The sequence below is a fragment of the Choristoneura fumiferana genome, chromosome 4 (assembly GCF_025370935.1).
Source record: "Choristoneura fumiferana chromosome 4, NRCan_CFum_1, whole genome shotgun sequence".
Classification (NCBI taxonomy): domain Eukaryota; kingdom Metazoa; phylum Arthropoda; class Insecta; order Lepidoptera; family Tortricidae; genus Choristoneura; species Choristoneura fumiferana.
Window position 1 is genome coordinate 18,142,733 of NC_133475.1, and position 19,259 is coordinate 18,161,991.

The 19,259-nt window shown below is 37.5% G+C and overlaps 1 protein-coding gene across 1 annotated transcript in view; it reads left to right on the forward strand.

Moving 5' to 3' along the window:
- The window catches only part of LOC141427580 (acid sphingomyelinase-like phosphodiesterase 3b), an 85,373-nt gene that overhangs the window by 11,466 nt on the left and 54,648 nt on the right, over nt 1–19,259 (forward strand). Inside the window, exon 2 of the mRNA XM_074087161.1 lies at nt 14,809–14,917. Coding sequence (XP_073943262.1) covers nt 14,848–14,917 — 70 coding nt within the window. The 5' untranslated portion in view covers nt 14,809–14,847. The remainder of the gene's footprint in view (nt 1–14,808; nt 14,918–19,259) is intronic.

Consider the following 19,259-nt stretch of genomic DNA (forward strand, 5'->3'; position numbering starts at 1 on the left):
TCAGTATGGGCGTGACAAAACTGACTCATAATATTTTGTCTGAAATCATTTTTTAACAAAAAATGGAACCGACTTCAAAAACATGAAAATAATTTTCTACTAGTTAGAAGTCGGTGCCTCAGCACGAGCCAGCAGGAGTAGAACTATAGTCGTCTACCTCACCTACATATGTATTTGGCTTTAATTACTCCTGCTGGCTCGTGCTGAGGCACCGACTTCAAACTAGTAGAAAGTTATTTTCAAGGTTTTTAAATCGGTTCAATTTTTTTTTTTTCATAGTTTTTAGTGATTTGTACAACGATTCCATTAAGCTCAAACACGGCGGCTCCGGCGTCTTATGTCCAAGTCGTAAAATGTCCAGGTGCCCAGGTCGTAGAATGTCCAGGTAGTACAATGTCAAGATCGTAAAATAACCAGATAGTAGAACGTCAAGGTCGTAAAATAACCAGGTAGTAGAATGTCAAGATCGTAACATGACCAAGTAGTAGAATGTCAAGATCGTAACATGACCAGGTAGTTAAATGCCAGGTTGTAAATTGATATTAATAGTACATAGTACATTTTTTTCGTAATGGCTACGGAACCCTATCTTGGGCGTGTCCGACACGCTCGTGGCCGGTTTTTAATACTTAGAAATTCCACGATTAGGACCGTCCGAGACAGACATTAGTAAAGATTGACATTTTACTACTTTGACATTTCGCGATTTGGACCGTCCGAGACATAGACATTAGTAAAGCTTGACATTTTACTACTTTGACATTTCGCGATTTGGACCACCCGAGACTTGGACGTGGCACGACTTAGACGATGTAAGCCATGGACCTCTTACGATGTGACGCAATTTCGACACTGGACATTTTACGACTTTGACGTAAGACGCCGGAGCCAACACGGCATAGTCACATCCATACTAATATTATAAATGCGAAAGTGTGTTTTGTGTTTGTCCGTCTTTCACGCCGTAACGGAGCGACGGATCGACGTGATTTTTTCATAGAGATAGTTTATGGGCCGAGAGTGACATAGGCTACTTTTTATCCCGGAAAAATGCACAGTTTCCGAGGGAACAGCGCGCGATAACTGAATACCACGCGGCGGAGCCGCGGGAAAAAGCTAGTTATTTTATAACAGAGTACCGGTACCGTAGGTCTTCATCATCAGGTCCATTTCACCAAATGATACTTTCTGAAAGTAAATACTTGACTTGGTGTTAAAAATGCAAATCGCTTTAGGTGTGCTTTAAAAATTCGATGGTTGCCCTCTATTTCTTTAGGATTCTTCATCTCATCAGATCCTGACTTGGTGTCAATGGGACCACCTCGGAAGTATGTCCTTTAGAATTAAAAAAGAATTTTGAAATTCGGCCCACAATTGGCGGAGTTATCCCGTAACAAACATACACACCCGAATTGAGAACCTCCTCCTTTTTTGAAGTCGGTTGAAAATGGGGACATTTTTTTAAACGATCAAGATCGATTGTGCTCTTGATTCCGAGTATGAAAAACCATATCACACGTATCCAAGTTTTTTTTTTTTTTATAAGGATGTTTTAAAATAAAGTGGAATATTATATAAAAGGTTGGGTTAGTTCAATCAAACACCCCTGGATTTTTAAGGATGTTTTGATTGGTTGATGTTCAACGTGTAGATGTGTACATTATGAATTTAAGTTTTTGACGAAAAACATTTTCGCGACGACTTTTCTTATTCAGTTATACTAACCCAATTTAATAATACCTTTTATACTCTGATACAAACAGCCTCTTTCCAAGGTTTCTAATATAACATCAGCACTGCAGTTTACTGCTTATGCTGAGTCAGCGTCTATTCTCGACGTCGCCGCATGGCTCTCAATTTAAAGAATAACCAATGAACTTTACTTTCAGTGCATGTTTTAAGTTATTATTGTGAGTTTAGCTTTGTGTACTGTTGTGAATTAAAGTTTCTATCTATCTACCTGTCTTCTTGCAGCCGCGCTAACGCGAAGCAAAACAGTAGCCAAGTGTTGATGTAATGAAACTAGTTCTGACGCCGCAAGAGTCACCGCGTGCAAATGGCCCCTCAGCCGCTACTCGTGGCCGGGCGCGCCGCGCGGGCGGCGGCTGGCGTGACCGGGAGCTTTAACACGTTGTAACACGTGCCCGAAGCACCGCCGCAGCACAAAAGTTCGCTACTCACATGATTACAAAGTGGTTGTTTCAAAATTGGATATTCATAAAGGAGAAAAGGAAGTAGCGAGTTAAGTGTGTTGGCACAGTAGTAAAAAAATAGAGCGGCTTCGCTTGTTAGTTTAAACTTTAGGAGTTAACTGTACGGTTTATAACAAACCTGCGAAGTGAGGATCCGACGATTGAACTAAAAAAAAAACACGTCGCATGTTGATACATTTGGAGGGTTATTTTATTTTTATTATATCGTTCTATCTTAATGAGCAGCACCCTATAGATTTTTTTTCTACTAAACACACTTTCAAAATTATTGTATTTTGAACTAACTCAGAAATTTAAACGTTCCTGAGAAAAGGGTACACTGTCAGACAGATAATTAATTGCCAAAGTGCCTTTTTACTTTTGAGAAACGATATCATTAAAATCAAGATCCGCGGCAGTCATCGGTCAAAGTTAGATATGAATTTTAATACACACTTTACATAAAACCCATATCATTTGGCTCATATTTCGCGCGGAAACAAACACACACGGAGCGTGATTTAGATAAATCTCAGCGTAATCCATCTCGATTTCATTTTTATCGTCACCTCCAGCCGCGATCATAAAACCGAGCTCCATCCTAGCCATAAACTCACAACCTCGCCAAAAAAACAACAGCGCTGTATCGAGATAAGATATTCTTATAATTCTGAATTCTGTATAGAATGTGAATTAACGAGGTAAATCTCTGCCCAAGATCTAATCCGGGGAATAGATGGGCCCTCCACTTTTTGCATACAAATGGCAATGTTGTCTTATCGCGGAGTTACATACAAGCAGAGGCCCCCCGCGGCGCATGCTGCGGGTTCCTTGGGCATACACGGTGATGAATTTCGCGTGTGTATTTAATTAAACGTTATTGTACAATAGAATTCCAGAAAATATCTTCAGTCTTGCCGGATAAAAGACCGGAAAAGTTGGAATCGAACTCCGTGGAGAGGGCTCCAAAGGATGTGTGTCCCTGTACTTATCAATTCGGCAGTTTCGGAGCAAATTGGCTGTGATCGACAGACAACGAAGTGATCCTATATAAGGCTCCTTTTTTAAGTAAACACCCTTAAATGTAAACGAAAATGTTTTTATTATCGTACTTACCTATATTCGTTAACCATGAACTTTGCTGATTCTGGAAGGTAGAATGAAAATGTCTGGCAAAACTAAACTTTGCCTTAAAATATGATCACGGTATAACCCCGAGGATTTTTTAACATTATAATATAATGAACTTTCCGTGCAACAAGTGCTGGACAGACTAATTAAAATGGACCGATAAGACTTAATATAGTGCCACAGACAGACACACATAACGGTCCAACTTATAACACCCCTCTTTTTGAGAGTCGGGGGTTAAAAACGAATTCTTCGCAGGCCAAGTAACGGCCAACAGCTGGCGCAAGTACTACTCCGGGCTACTCAAGTGAGTTTCTTGGAAAGTATGTGCAAAATTACGCGCTTATAATTTTGCCTTAAGCTTTTCGATGCGGAGGGGGGGAGGAGGAGACATTGTAGGAATTAATAGATACAGGTACAAAGCAGTTGAATGATGTGAGTTAAGTTAAGCCACGCTGGGCCAGCAGTGGGACGTGAGGCGGGATCAAGACGATGTTTAAGAAACAATGTGTCGTTCCCGGAGCCCCGCGCCGTGCGCCTGTAATATTATGCAAAGCGCTCGGTCAATACGCCTGTTATTCGATTTAGTCCGAGTCTGGATTTTTACACGGGAAATTGGATTCATCCGCTCACATAAATAGAAGGCTCCGACTGTTTGTGCACTGCACAAGGTTTTAGATAAAATGCATGCGGGAATGTTTCGGGAACGCGGAGCTTTTCCTGTTTGCCAATATTTCAGGCATGTTTGTGTTGGTATATGCTATGTTTGGCTTTTACAAATATAAGTGAGTGCATTTTTTTGTATCTAGTTATTACAAAGTCATTATCAAGTCAGTTTATAATGCACCGGATGTCATTCTTACTTAGTTGTAACAACGAAAAAAAAACCATTAATTAATCTTATAATAACCTTCCAGACCACTTCTAATTAATTAAATTCTGCGGATTATACTGTGTGGAAAAATAACTCGGGCCCTGGAGGGAAACTACCTTAAATCCTTAAGTTGGCTCATTTTACTTAAAGAAGACATTCCTTTATTTTTAAAAAGAAACAAAACTGCATTCAAAGATTTTCTAAAACTCACTTGCCTCGCCCGGGGCTCGAACCAACTAAAATTAAAAAGAAACAAACACTCGCTATTTTATTTTAATAATAGAAAGGATTATTATTCAGGATAAAATTTATCTAAAAAACATGTGGTCTTACTCTCGTCTGTCATACAAGATATCCATGAAGAATACCTACTTATTTAGTACACAAGTTCTTTAATGAACATTACCTAGTATTTGGTAATTTTATTTACGTATGTATAGGTTTAGTATATTTGTGTACCTATCATTCCGAGTCACAGACGGTTCTGACAGAAAATCAGCGCTGCAGGCGTCTAACGTCAGCATTATGCTGGGTCAGCGGCCGTTTCACTTTTGCGGGGACACACAAAATCGTTTATGTATTTTCATGTTTGTTTTTGTTTTCTTTTATTTTTGTTGTTTATTATTATTTTAAAATTGTCTTCGTGAATGTGAATAAATTTATGTATGTATGTATGTAAACTCTTTATTGTACAAAATAAGTAAACAAACACAATTGACAAACAATGAGATATATGTACAAAGGCGAATTTATCCCTTTAAGGGATCTCTACCAGTCAACCTTTGAGTGGATGAGAGGAGCATTTAGTCAGGGACAGACAAAAAGTGAGTTTAAAAATTAAAATAGATAGTGGAAGCTACAATACATTGCTTGAAATAATATAATACACAAATCTTTAAAAGAATCCTAACATAAAAATACACAACTATATACAAATATACTTATATGCATATGCAGACAAAAATTATGAATAATACGTACCAATACAATAAGCAAAAATAATAATAACAATAATAATAGCTAATGTTTTCGACATTTACGGAGAAGGTGTGAGCCACTTTTCTCCAAACCCTCCCTGAACGAGCCTACGGTGCGATGAATATCTTCTTTCTTTCTTATTTACTGTTCACTTTCAACAAGTAAAAGACACGCAACAGTTCTCTTATCTCTCCAACATTCAAAGACAAATAATATCATTTTTCAACAAGATGGTGCACCTGCCCACAACAGCAGAATTTCCAGGGCTTACCTCAATGACATTTTCAATATCTATCCAGATAGGTACAAACGGGACGATAAGATGGCCTGCAAGAAGTCCAGCAAGTCTGCAGAATAAGTACCTATTCTTGATGGATATTTTGTACGACAGACGAGACTAACACCAAATGTTTATTAGAGAAATTTTATCCTGAATAATAATCCTATCGATTAGTATAATAAATAGCGAGTGTTTTTTTTTAGGGTTCCGGAGCCAAAATGGCAAAAACGGAACCCTTAGTTTCGCCATGTCTGTCTATCTGTCTGTCCGTCAGCGGCTTTGCTCAGGGACTATCAATGCTAGAAAGCTGTAATTTTGCACGGATATATAATTAAACTATGCCTACAAAATGGTATAATTAAAAATTCAAAAAAAAAAATTTTTAGCGTACCTCCCACAGACGTAAAGTGGAAGTAATTTTTTTTTCTCATCCAACCCTATATTGTGGGGTATTGTTGGATATGTATTTTAAAACCATTAAGGGTTTGTACGGAAGATTTTTCGATTTAGTGATTTATTTGCGAAATATTTAACTTTAAAGTGCAAATTTTCATTAAAATCGAGCGTCCCCCCTTCTAAAATCTAAACCGGTGGGTGGAAAAATTTGAAAAATTCAGGATGTAGCAAGTATATCAAACTTTCAAGGAAAACTATAACGGCTAAGTTTGCTTTAGAATTATTAGTAATTTTATGAGTAAATAGCAGCCTAAGGTAAAAAATATACCTAAACTTGGAAGATTCCGTATAAAATACGAAATTCTCAGAAAAATATTACTTATTTTTTTCGTAATGGCTACGGAACCCTATTTTGGGCGTGTCTGACACGCTCTTGGCGGGTTTTTAATTTTAGTTGGTTCGCCTCCCGGGCGAGGCAAGCGAGTTTTAGAAAATCTTTGAATGCAGTTTTGTTTCTTTTTAAAAATAAAGGATTTAAGATAGTTTCCCTCCGGGGCCCGACTTATTTTTCCACACTGTTTATTAAAAAATATTTCACTCCTCACTATATAAACAGAGTGTAAAGCTACAGAGAACACATACCTCGAAAAACATAAACCTCCTTAAAGCGCGTTAATTTTGTACGTCGTCTGTACCTAAAAAATAAGCCATATGCTGCCCTTATTTATCACGTCTTAAAATAAAACGAAGTGGAAATAAAAACTGCAATGTGCACTTACAATCAGATCAATTTACGGCAGGAAACGTTAATAGTTCGCCGTAACTAAAGCTCCGTACGCGGCAAACCTGTAGCTGCACGGCAACCCGTCAAACGGCGCATAAACTACTCGTGTAAGTACCGTTTACTGTCAGAACAGGTCGTACACGTACGTAGGTACATGAACTGAGAAATCAAATCCAACCGCATGCGAAGCGGCCGGAGCTGGCGAAACGGTAATTTTACGTTACCGCGGGACAAAAGGGAAATTACTGAGGAAATTCATTGAACGTAAATCATTGGCCAAGTACAAGTGCGGGGTATGGGGAAGGCGCATATTTTTTTTTACACTTCATGTTAGAATAAAATTTCAATTTAATAGCCACAATGGAAATAAAATGAAATGAATATAATTTATTTCGAAACAACAACAACAAAAAATAGTTTAAACAATTCTTAGGGGAATTGTAGTATACTACAATACAAACACAACTACAATACAAACTATAGTTGTATCAAAAAAAGGAGTTCACATAATAGGAAAATAAACAGATAATTGAGTGAAACACTTAAGTATAGACCTAAAGCGTGATTACACGTATTGTATGTATGTATGCAATGGCGTACACACTTATGATCGTAATCAAAACTATATTATAAAAGCGAATGTTGGGTATATTTTATTAAATATAATGACCCGGATAACTCACGTCTTAGCCGTCGGAGCCGAAGACGAAGGGATACGGATTAGCCCGAAACATGTCGAGCTAAGCTAGTATCATGTTCAAAGTTGGGTAGGTATATTTGTTTGTTACAGTTCTGCTTAGCGCACGGATTGTGATGTTTAGCCTGGTTATAGGTGGAGGAGGATAGTTTTCAATCTGGAAAATTACACACTTCCCATAAGCGGACGATATAAGAATTCGCTTCATGAAAAAGTGAATGAGAGACAAAAAAACTTTGTAGGGTAGATTTAGCCTCATTTTCGACATAATATACCAGTGCGAAGCCGGAGCGGGCGGCTAATCAGTTTTCTCTATCTACAGAGCATTTCTAGCCCATTATCTCTGGTAGTTTTCAAGGTCAAGTCAGGTCAGTCAGCAGGGTCGATCACCCGGAAGAAGTCCGGAAGTTTATATGTTACATTCTCGTTCCTACAATACACGTTTTCCTAGAGCGTCGAGTCGCCCCATCCGCCGCAGGCCGCGCGCCGTCGGAAATGACGCCCGACTTGCTACATCTCCACGGTTCCTCGGCGTTCGACTATTTACTGATGCCTAATAAATATGCTGAACTTTGCTTTTCGGTATTCAGTAAGATATGTCCTGTAAACATACAGCTGTTTGAGCCAGTCAGGAAGTAGAGAAGTAACATGCTTAGTGTTTCTGGGATGGCGATGCTTTTGGGAAAAGTGATTATTTTCCGTAAAACAACTGGTTACTTACGCGTGGGACGTGCTCATTCTAACGGTTGCATACAAAGGTCATGGCAGGATGAGAGACCACCTTGTGCCTTAATCAGCGTGATTCTTTTACAAGCTTTTTTCTGATGATGTGTCAATTCATTAGTAAGTGCTGTACTTTTGTAAACATTAACCGCTTCTTAGCTTTGAACAAAATAAAAAATACATATTTTTCATTTCATGTTTCTGTTTAAATCTAACTAATTAATTTGTGTTTTACACGTGCGCTGTAGTTAGCTGAGACTCGTAATGTGTCATTACAGACATTACAAAAAATACATACAGGGTGATTCATGAGGGTGATTCAGGGAGGGTCATGACCAGGAGTGAAAGGGGTGATGGGAAGATTCACATTGAGAAACTTTTACTATGAGACCAGCCCCAAAATTGCGAAAAAAAACCATCTAATCAAGAGATAATTGATCGCTAACTATGCGAAATGTATGGAATAGCAGTTTTTTTTGCCATTTCGTTCGTGGCTGGTCCCATAATAAAAGTTGCTCAGTGTGAATCTCCCCATCACCCCTTTAGCTCCTGCTCATGACCCCGGAATCATTCTGTATAACAATATTTTTAAATTTATAATTCGAAATAAACGTGAAAAGATACATTTTAATGTATGCGAGTAAAATATGTACATAAAGAACTCCGAGTAAGCTCGGTTGCTCAAGAAGTGGTCGGGTTGACTTGGAATTTGGTGTACTAACATGATGAAGGTTGGATGACAATGCAAGTACTGTAAAAAAAGTACAGTCTGTAAAAAAAGCTTATAGGTACACATTCAAATGGAAGTTTCAAACAAAAAAATATTATTTAAATATTACACCTGCAAGTAAAACTTCATTTTGTTTTACCAGTAAAAATGATTAGTCCCCCTGATTTTTATAACATTTAACAACAGTCAACTGTCAGCGAACTGAGTATAAGAGCTATTAAACACGTTCCTGTAAGATTACCAGCGCTGGAACAAGCGAAAATCGCTGACGATATCGAATCACCGGACGACGCGACCCGCCGGTAAGTAAACCGGACTAATAAATTCGGTCGGTAATCCAATAAAGATAGTTCGGAGCTGGCATTCTGGCGATTATTCTTGGCCAACGATTTTTGTCGGTCTTTTGACCCCTGCTGGTGTCGGCGTCGTCAGCTTGCGACCTGCGAGGTGTCGTATTTTTCAAGGGTACACTACATAAATACCTACGAAAAACAAAAGTCCGAAGGTCGGAAACACGAACTTCGAAATACCGATTTTTATAATTCCGAATGTTTTAAAACTCCTATTATGACTATTCCTATTCTTCATAAATCCAATTTTTATAAATCCGAAAATTGAAAATACCTACTTAATGCTTAAGATTACGATTTTCTAAATTCCGAATTTTAATACACCGAACAAGAAGAAGTCCGGCTCAATAATAATCCGAAATGTCAAAAATACGAATTCCGATTATTAAAATACCAATTTGAAAAAATCCGAATATCATTACACCGGTCAATAATAAATCCCGACAAGCTATGTAGGTTAGATTGGCCTAAAACAGTATTTACTGTTATTCATTTTCAGCAATGTCACATAAGGTCGACGGAGCTCCGCTTCGCGGAGCTCCTATTCCGCGCAGTTATGGCGCTTCGTGCCTTGTCGCAATTCTAACCTAACCTAACCTAAGTAAGCAGGTCCATTTATCTTAATTGATTGATATTAATTCAAGATTCGAAATCAAGATTCCGATTATTCAAACCACGAAGTTTATTTTGCCGAATAACATATTTCCGAATTAGCGATGTCATTTCGGAAAATTGATAATAGAAATACTGTACTTCGGGCCAATAACATTTCGTGCTTTTTATTCTTCGGATTCGGAGTTTTAAAAATCGGATATTAAATAAATCGATATTTGAAATTCTGAAAAATAAATTTCGTGTTTTTAAGTAATCGAAATTTTATTCAATTCAATTCATTTCAATTCAATTCAAATCATTTATTTCATGTAACAAAACACATAATATATCAGTAAATACATTTAAGAAGGGTTTAGTAACTTAGACATAATATGTCTTAGGAATTGTGAAAATCGGAATTAGCAAATTGCTTTATATTATTTTTTATTATTTGTTGTTGCAGCGATAATAGATACATAATGTTTAAATTTGAGCCGTCTATATATTAAGGTTTTGATACCTACAGCCGTGTGACGGACAGACGGATGGACGGACAGTGTACTAGCATTAATAGGGTTCCGTTGGCACCCTTCGGTTACGGAACCATTTCTGTAATCGGGTAAAAATGTTTTGATCAGAGTAAAGTTAATTGAGGAGTATTCTGGCCAGTTAACACTATAATAACTATCTAAGCACTTGTCTACTAAACACCAACCTTTTATAAAAAAAAGTATCTAAATAAATAGATCAGACCGTTTTTGAGTAAAATACAACTGAATGAAGTTCTTCTTCTAAGAGATGGGTTGGTCCTATTCTTCGAGTCCTATTCTAAAACCGGACGTGCATGGACAATGTTACTCGTAGTAATATTCCATCCCCCTCATATCAGCCAGCACGTATCTTGATTCTTCGCTTCTAACGTGACGCTGAATCACTTATTCACACAAGGATAGTAGAAGGCCACATCTTCGCCCGACGCTATTTATTACGAAAGCCGATTATATGTAATATCGTAGTATTGGCCGCTGCAGCGGTGACCATCCATCGTCGTTACCGCACGCCCTCATTTCCGTGCCATATATCAGTGACACGCGAGATACTCTTAGAGGAAATAAAAGGGCTGCCTAAAATAGCGTCGTATGTCATGTATGAAAAAATCCGAGAGTTTCGCTTCATTTTCCGTTTATTCTAACACTTCATTAAACGAGCCTTTGAATATACTTAGCTCGGCCGTCGGGTGTAGGCAAAACGGAAACAATCGGACTTTGACCGATGTAATTGTCAGCGTATATATAACGCATTTCTATTTTTAAGTTTTTGTATATCCTTTTGTGAATTTCTTATAATGACCTGACATGTGTTTTTAATGTATTTTTTAAAAGGTAATAAATAAATCTATCTATCTGTCTATTTTTATGAAATAGTAGCCTTTTGCTGGCTTCGCACGCGTACTTACACCATTAGCACTAGCGATTCAAGTGGCAAGCTAGTACATCTCCTATAAGGCCCTATCTCAGTACTTCAGACCTGGATGGTGAGTGATGCTGACGTGCACGGCTGATTCAACTGTTATATTTTAAAAGTTTTTTTTCTTGAGGCAATCTAAATGTGCTAGGTATAATTAAAAAGTAAAAAAATATATAGACTCGCTAAATCATTTAGTTAAGATTAATACATTGTTGTTGCTTGCAAATGTAAAAGTAAAAAAATAAATTAGCCCCACTATTGAAGATTTATAGGGACAAATTTTTAGCTTGCCTAAAATACCTATGCAAAAATGACAACCAGCTCTTCAGCTTGAATTTGTAAATAAATTAGGTAATCATTATTGCTCAGGGTGCTCCGGCTACTTGGGTAGCTCAGATCCAGATGGTACACTAGCCTATTTTGCTCCGTTCCCAGCCCGTCGCATACGAGTATTGCAGCTCGCGCCGTCAATCGCGATGTGTCATTTCCGTGGCCGTCGCTCCAGGCCGCTTTCAACTCTGGCGGGTCTCATTCACGTGCCAGTTCGCACCTACTGCCAACATGACGTTATTGTTAAGTTGGCTGTTTGTGTGTTAAATTCTGGTTCTGAATAGAATATACTTAAAGGTTGTAAATTTTAACACCACCCGGGGGGCAATTACTTTCAATACTGAAGATAGGAAGATTTACTTGAAGAAAACGTCTTTTTATAAAAAAAAAAACAAAACTGCAGAGAATTTAGTATTTTTTTCTTTTTACGTATACTTAAAATAAAAACAAGGTAGACATATTTAATAGCTTTCTTTTCATATCATTTACCATATTTGACAGAGAGATTTGATTATTATAATTAACCTTGTGTATATAATGTATGTCATAAAAGTATAGGATGTGATTTTACAACACTTTGAACTTGTATTGCAACTATTGCTAGTTATGATGGTATTCTTTAAGCGCTGTAATAGAAAGTTACTTTTAATAGAGCACCTTGTAGCCTTCTTACAGAATGTACCCTTCGTTTTACGTTATAGATTTTTGAAAAAAAAAAACAGTAAATTTTAAGTCTTAGGTATACAATACGAATTTGTAAATGTTTACTTTAGGTGTCGTTTTACGGCGGAATCCTTTGGTTATAAAGGGTGAAACTTAAGTCGTGAATTGTAATATTTTACGATATTATTTATAACAACAATTAACAATTACTTTCAAGGATAATTGGCTTAATTTACAGACTCAATTATGATCCGAGTAGGGTGATTATGAACGTTTTAAAGAATGGAAGATCGGCCTTATTCATAAAAACAGGGAGCGCATTGATCGCAATTAATTATCTTGTCGTACACACACACACACACGCACACCCACATTGACACAAATATTCACATAGTTCATATTAGTAGGATTATTAAAGAATATTGTGAAAATAGACCACGGCACTAAACAGGATAATTATTATTCCGTATTGATGTAATGATCATTGTGATTTGTGCTACGAGCTGCGTAATCCTGCGCAGTACATTGTCGTTAGTCTGATGGCAACAGTAATGTAGTCGTTACGGCCATTTACAAAATGAGAATCCAGTTTAAACCAAAATAACTACAACATTAATTCACGTTCCACTATAATAATAATAATAATAGGTAATAAAAAATACATTCCCTTATTTCGATCAACTCGAATAATAATCCTCATAGGTACAAATATAAAATAAGAACAAAGAATTACGACTTATACTTAGGTACAATAGTGACATGAAATTTCAATAATTTATTAAAATTACACACTTATATAAATTTTATTTAAATTTGTACTACTGCCACAACTCACAATTTAATTTACTATAAATACCTGCATGACAAAAAATAAGTTTTCGGGTGTTCTGGATGGGGTTCGAACCCGTACCTCCTGTGGCTATACGCGCCGTGCTGTCCTGTGTCACTGTTATGCAGAAAAATTGACATGATAATTAGACTAATGCACAGTTGAATGAGAATGGCCAAGGTTAAATTATGATTTTATGCATAAAATAAAAACATTTACGAAAAAACCGAAATGACGTAACGTTTTCGTATTAGATAAAACTCGAAGCACAGGACGTCACAAATTATTAGAGGATGTATGTACGTAGATAACACCTGTTATGCGAGATTATGTCTCCGAGTGGGAGCGGAGCGAATTATTCTGTTCAGCAGCACGCTCAAGCAAACACAAAACAAATACCTAATAACATTTAAGTTACTTCTGCCAATTTAAATAATTTTACATATTAATTAATTATCAGTTTAAATAATGCCAAGTGAAGTAATTTTCGGAGTCGGCCCGGCGCAGGGGAGTGACCCCATCCAGAAGCCTGTTTATTGGAATTCGGTGAGCTCACACATTTTAAAAATAGTAAAAAAAGAAGGTTATCAATGCGACTCGTATTGCATGTAGGTAATATTGAAAGAACTGCACAGTTTGTTAATATGTACTCGCAGTTATGTAGGTGCCTTGTTGAGTTTTTTGCCGGGTTATTCTCAAAAGAGCTTTTCTGAACTGGTGGTTGGTTTTTTGACATTCGTAAGTGCTTGTTACAGCCTAAATTGAATATATTTTAACTTTGACTTCGATTTTTCTTAACTTTTAAGCGATTATATCCGTTTACCCTATATGAAAAAAATTGAGTATAAAAATAACACAACAGAATGGATAGAAAAGTAAAATATACTTCAAAAAATTTTATTTGACAAAAATAGAACCGAATACAAAAAAACTTGAAAATAATTTTCTACTAGTTTGAAGTCGGTGTCTGCACGAGCCAGCAGGAATGATTGAAGCCCATTATATAGTACGAAGATGAGGTAGATGACTCCACTCCTGCTGGCTCGTGCTGAGACACAGACTTTAAGCTAGTAGAAAATTATTTTCAAGTTTTTAATAGTCAGTTCTATTTTTGTACAAAAAAATTTTTTTTGATCTTCCTTTTTTATTTTTTTCTTTATTTCTTACTTTTTAGCGATTTGTTGCCAAACCACATTTTACAACGATTCCATTAAGCCCAGACACGGCTTAGTTACATTGTTTTTTAACAGAGTACCGTTAGGTGTGCCTATAAAATTTGAGGTTTGCCCTCGTTTTTCCTAGGATCTCATCATCAGATCTTGACTTGGTGACAATGGGACCACCTCAGAAGAGTACCCTTTCGAATAAAAAAAGAATATTGAAAATCGGTGAACATACATAAAAAAAAATACAAACGTTGGAACATAGAGCCTCCTCCTTTTTTGAAGTCGGTTAAAAAAGTAGCCCATGTCACTCTCGGGCCTATAAACTATCTCTATGCCAAAAATGAGACGATAAGTATTTTTTAGGGCCCATAGGTCGTAGAGGCATAGGTATGCGTTCACACGGCATATTTTTTGGCGCATACGACGTGTGATTACTGCTCAAAAAGCTACTCGTAGTAAGTACAAAATTGACTTAGTCGACTAGGTACTTAACTACTCGTACGTTACTTTTACTACGTTAACGCGCGCATTTACGTCTAAATATAGTCCGTGTGCACAAGTCCTTGGTGAGCAGACTAGATCGAGATGATGATGATGATGATGATGATGACGTTGTTGCCGCAGACCGAGCGGGCGCGAGCATGCGGCGGCCGTAGACGCGCCATGGCGACCGCGCCGCTGCTGCTGGCCCTGACCTGCGCCGTCGGCTTCTCCTGCACGCACGCCAAGATCGGTGAGTCGCGCCCTCGGACACAAACCTAGCTATAGGTAATATAAGTCTATCTATAAGTCTATCGACAGGTCTATCAACAGGTCTACCTACAGGTCTATCACAGGTCTATCTACAGGTCTATCTACAGGTCTATCAACAGGTCTATCTACAGGTTTATCTACAGGTCTATCAACAGGTCTACCTACAGGTCTATCACAGGTCTATCTACAGATTTAACTACAGGTTTTTATTTATTTATTTATTTTGTTTTTTTATTCGGCTGGATGGCAAACGAGCAAGTGGGTCTCCTGATGGTAAGAGTTCAACACCGCCCATAAACACCTGCAACACTAAGGGTATTGCAGATGCGTTGCCAACCAAGAGGCCTAGTAATTTCACCGGCTGTCTTACTCTCCACGCCGAAACACAACAGTGCAAGCACTGCTGCTTCACGGCAGGATTAGCGAGCAAGATGGTGGTAGCAATCCGGGCGAACCTTGCACAAGATCCTACCACCTGCTACTAGGTCTATCTAATAGGGCCCTAGTCAGGCAAAGTTGCCTCACACACACAACTCCATTAAACAGTAACTAGAACACACTGGAAAAAGCAGAAGAACAAGACCGGGAATCGAATCTAAGCACACTGTCACCCCAGCGCTCCATGGCCAAGTCTCTGCAGCCCAAGCCTTTCTTTTTTGGTCAGTCGGTCACTAATAAATTCATAAGACCTGGCTACATCACCACGGCGCGGCATTATAGCGTGAAACGTAGCCGCGTCGTGCAGATATCTCATGATCTCTCTTCTTTGAAAGAAAGAAAGAAAGAAAAAAAAAATCGTGACATTTACAAAGAAGAGAAAAAGAAACAAGGAAATGGAGACTTTTGTCACAAAATGGTCCCAAATCAGCGTGATATCGAACTTGCGGCCGACGCTGGTCTTCCGTTGGAACCATTTAGATTAAGTCTTTCTCTCATGATCTCTCTGCTAATGGCTCTGATGATTCGAAACTCGTCAGCGTAGTGTAGTGGTTGTGGTATGTTCTTACACACCACAATCTCAAACTTTCATATTTATAATATTAGTAGGATTGTAGAGATAGTTATGTAGTGTGTTGTGCTCAGTCGGCAAACCTCCGCGTCGAGCCGACTAACGACCTCCGGCGGGAGAATAAACAGACACATTGGATATTCAAATTAAGATGGATTGCTGAGCCACGATCCGGGACAGCCAAGGTGTTTGCCGCGTACTCGTTATGCTGCGTGGAAACGCACAAAGGCGTGATAACGACGTGTTTGCGTAGAACGATTGTAATCGAGACCAATTGGAAAAGTTAAGGAAACTTAATTATCTTAATGACATGCCTATGTCTGTGATAGTAGTTAGAAAATACAATTAATTTACAAATTACGAAATATTCTAAATATTTATCTGATGGTCGGTAAAGTTCAATTCTGTCCAAATCCCACTAATATTATAAATGCGAAAGTTTGTTAGTCTGTTTGTTTGTTGCTTTGTTTGTTTGTTACTTCATCACGTCCAAACTGCACCAATTCAAATGAAATTCGGTATACAGATAGTTTGGGTCCCGGAGAAGGACATAGGATAGTTTTTATCCTGGAAAATTGCATAGGTCCCGCGGGATAGCGATAAACAAATTCGGCGCGGACGGACTCGCGGCACAGTGTATGTAATAGTACCAATAACTGCTCGCGGGTAAGGGCTAGTAATATAAATGCGAAAGTTTGTAAGTCTGTTTGTTTGTTGGTTTGTTTGTTTGTTACTTCATCATGTCTAAACCACTGATCCGATATAGATGAAATTCGGTAAACAGATAGTTTGAGTCCCGGAGAAGGACATAGGATAGTTTTTATCCCGGAGAACTGCATAGTTCCCGCGGGATAGCGATAAACAAATTTTGCGCGGACGGAGTCGCGGGTATTGGCTAGTATTAGATAATACATATCCACTCCAGGGTGAAGAAGACAGCTTTTAAATGATACTTTTTTGTCATGGTTTCCAAAATCCGTTCCTCGAAGCAATTCTAAGCGTCAGTACCAGCGTTTTCTTTAATTTCCTTGTCAAGGAGACAAAAAAACTATTGTTATACTTGTAAGTTTCGAGAAACTAGGGCAAGGAGTAACCTCTGTTATCGATGTTTAGTGACGAATGACAAAGCATTGATTAGACACCAATTCCAGTATTGTCCTGACGGTTACAATTAGATCGTTCAATAATTCAGCTGGCGCTGGCGTGTCGCGGCTCGTGCGCTATTTATTACCGGCGAAGGCCACGGATTAAACGCGACGGCGATACAGTCTAACTAACTTTTAAAATTACTTTTATTTCTATTCCACCGTAACGTTTAACATGGAGTTCAATGTCCGCAATTATATCCTACCAAAAACTGTTGCAGCTTTGTTTGTACCGCGGAAACTTTGCACATTCGGGATAAGTCGCCAATGTTAATAAGGGTTAGTGAATTTGTCGGTTCTGTACTTCAAAACACAATCACAATCCTTTAAACATAATCAAACCATCTCATTGTCTCTTCATTATAGTTAACGAGGCGTTTTTAAATTAATTTGGAATATTTCAGGCAAGGCTTCAAACTGGTACCAAAAATACTGGTCTTAAAAGGTAACTGTTATATGAAACTATAGGGGCATCTGTTGTACCTGTGGACACTTTCCAATTTTTAGACTATTTTAAATATTTAAAAAAAAACTGTCATTAATTTTGTAAAACTATTTATTGTTTTAGTATCTTAATAAAACAGTCTTTCATAATCACCATTTGTTTTTAATTATCTACTAAAACTATAGAGATCTAAGCATATTTTTAAAAATGCTCATTTTGTCCATAGGTACAAGTGCAGTTTGTACCTATGGACGATAAAATTGTACCTGTGGACGGGACCGTACCTATGGACAAAAAATCAACAAAACACTACAGAAAAATAATTAAACATCCAAATCTTAATAAAATAAAACAAAACAAATAGCAATACATTTGGCAATACATTCAGAATCTCCTAATATTTTTTTGTTATTTGGAATTGCAGTATTCTTGTTATAACTCTTCAGCAGAATCGTCGGAGCTACATCGCCTACATATTTAATAGAATCATCTGAGCCATCATTTAACACATAACATTTTGACATATAAGCTAGATTCGTCGTCAGAGTCAACATTATTCTTGTAAGACTTTAAAACACATTTCTTATGATTGCAGTACACATGCTGCATGTAAGTAAACTTGTTTTAGGATTCTATTTTTTGGATCCCATGCACATAACGTATGGCAATGTCTCCACAAATTCCCGTATTTGTTTCTGATCTAAGCCCATGTGCAAATATGCTGCTTCTTTTAAATGATCATGTAGCTGTTGCTCTTCTGCTTCAGCAAATACCCTCCTTACATTTTTTAAAAGATCCATATTTTCCAAATTTTTGTTTCGATTTAACTTATCATACTTAAAAATACTCGATTTAGGCACATTGAATTTTTCAACCACTTTTCTACGAGAACATCCATTTTTTAATTCCATAATGACCTCGGTTAAACTTTCAGGACATACTTTTTTTCGCGTTTGGCCGGTTTTAGCACGAGAAACTGATATCAAACAGAAAAATAAATTCATATTTAGCTGTCTACAGGTTCAAACTGTGATTTTGTACCTGTGGACAGTCCATAGGTACGATAAAAAACTTGTCCACAGGTACAAATTCGACACTTTACCATTTAAACTAATGTCAGTCCGTTAAAAGTCGCCCGAGAGCAGCAATAACTACATAAAATAAGAAACAAATCATGAAGTTATTCATTAACTACGAAGAGACTCGAAGCATTATGCTTAAAACTTTAGAAAACACACTCAAAATACGAATAAAAACTTACAGCCTTATTCATAAAAAGTTAGAGCCTCCTTGAAGGCTCCTTGAAGGCCCGATGCTAAAAAACATGATTCATAAACGTCTGTTAGCGCTAATCAGTCGATCAAGGCTCTGCTAAAGTTAGCGGACCGTAGACCCTCCTTTATCTCCCTGCTAAGTCACAAAATGGCCGCCACAAGTTTGAACAGCTGACTTTGACAAGAGCAAAAACCATACCGAAGATATTTTAGTGAAGGGTGAAGTTACGCAAAGATTAAAAAAAAACCAGGAAAAAATATTTTCAGGAATTTGTATTTAAAAATCCTCTAAATTAGCAACAATAAATTAACAATAAATATGAAAAAAAAAATTAGGATGATTAACATAATTATGGCTTTTTGCACGACATAAACATGCGGATCGGAAATGGCGGGAAACAAACTTCTCGCTTTTTTTTTCCTGCTAATTTGCTGTCACTGCTGTCAAT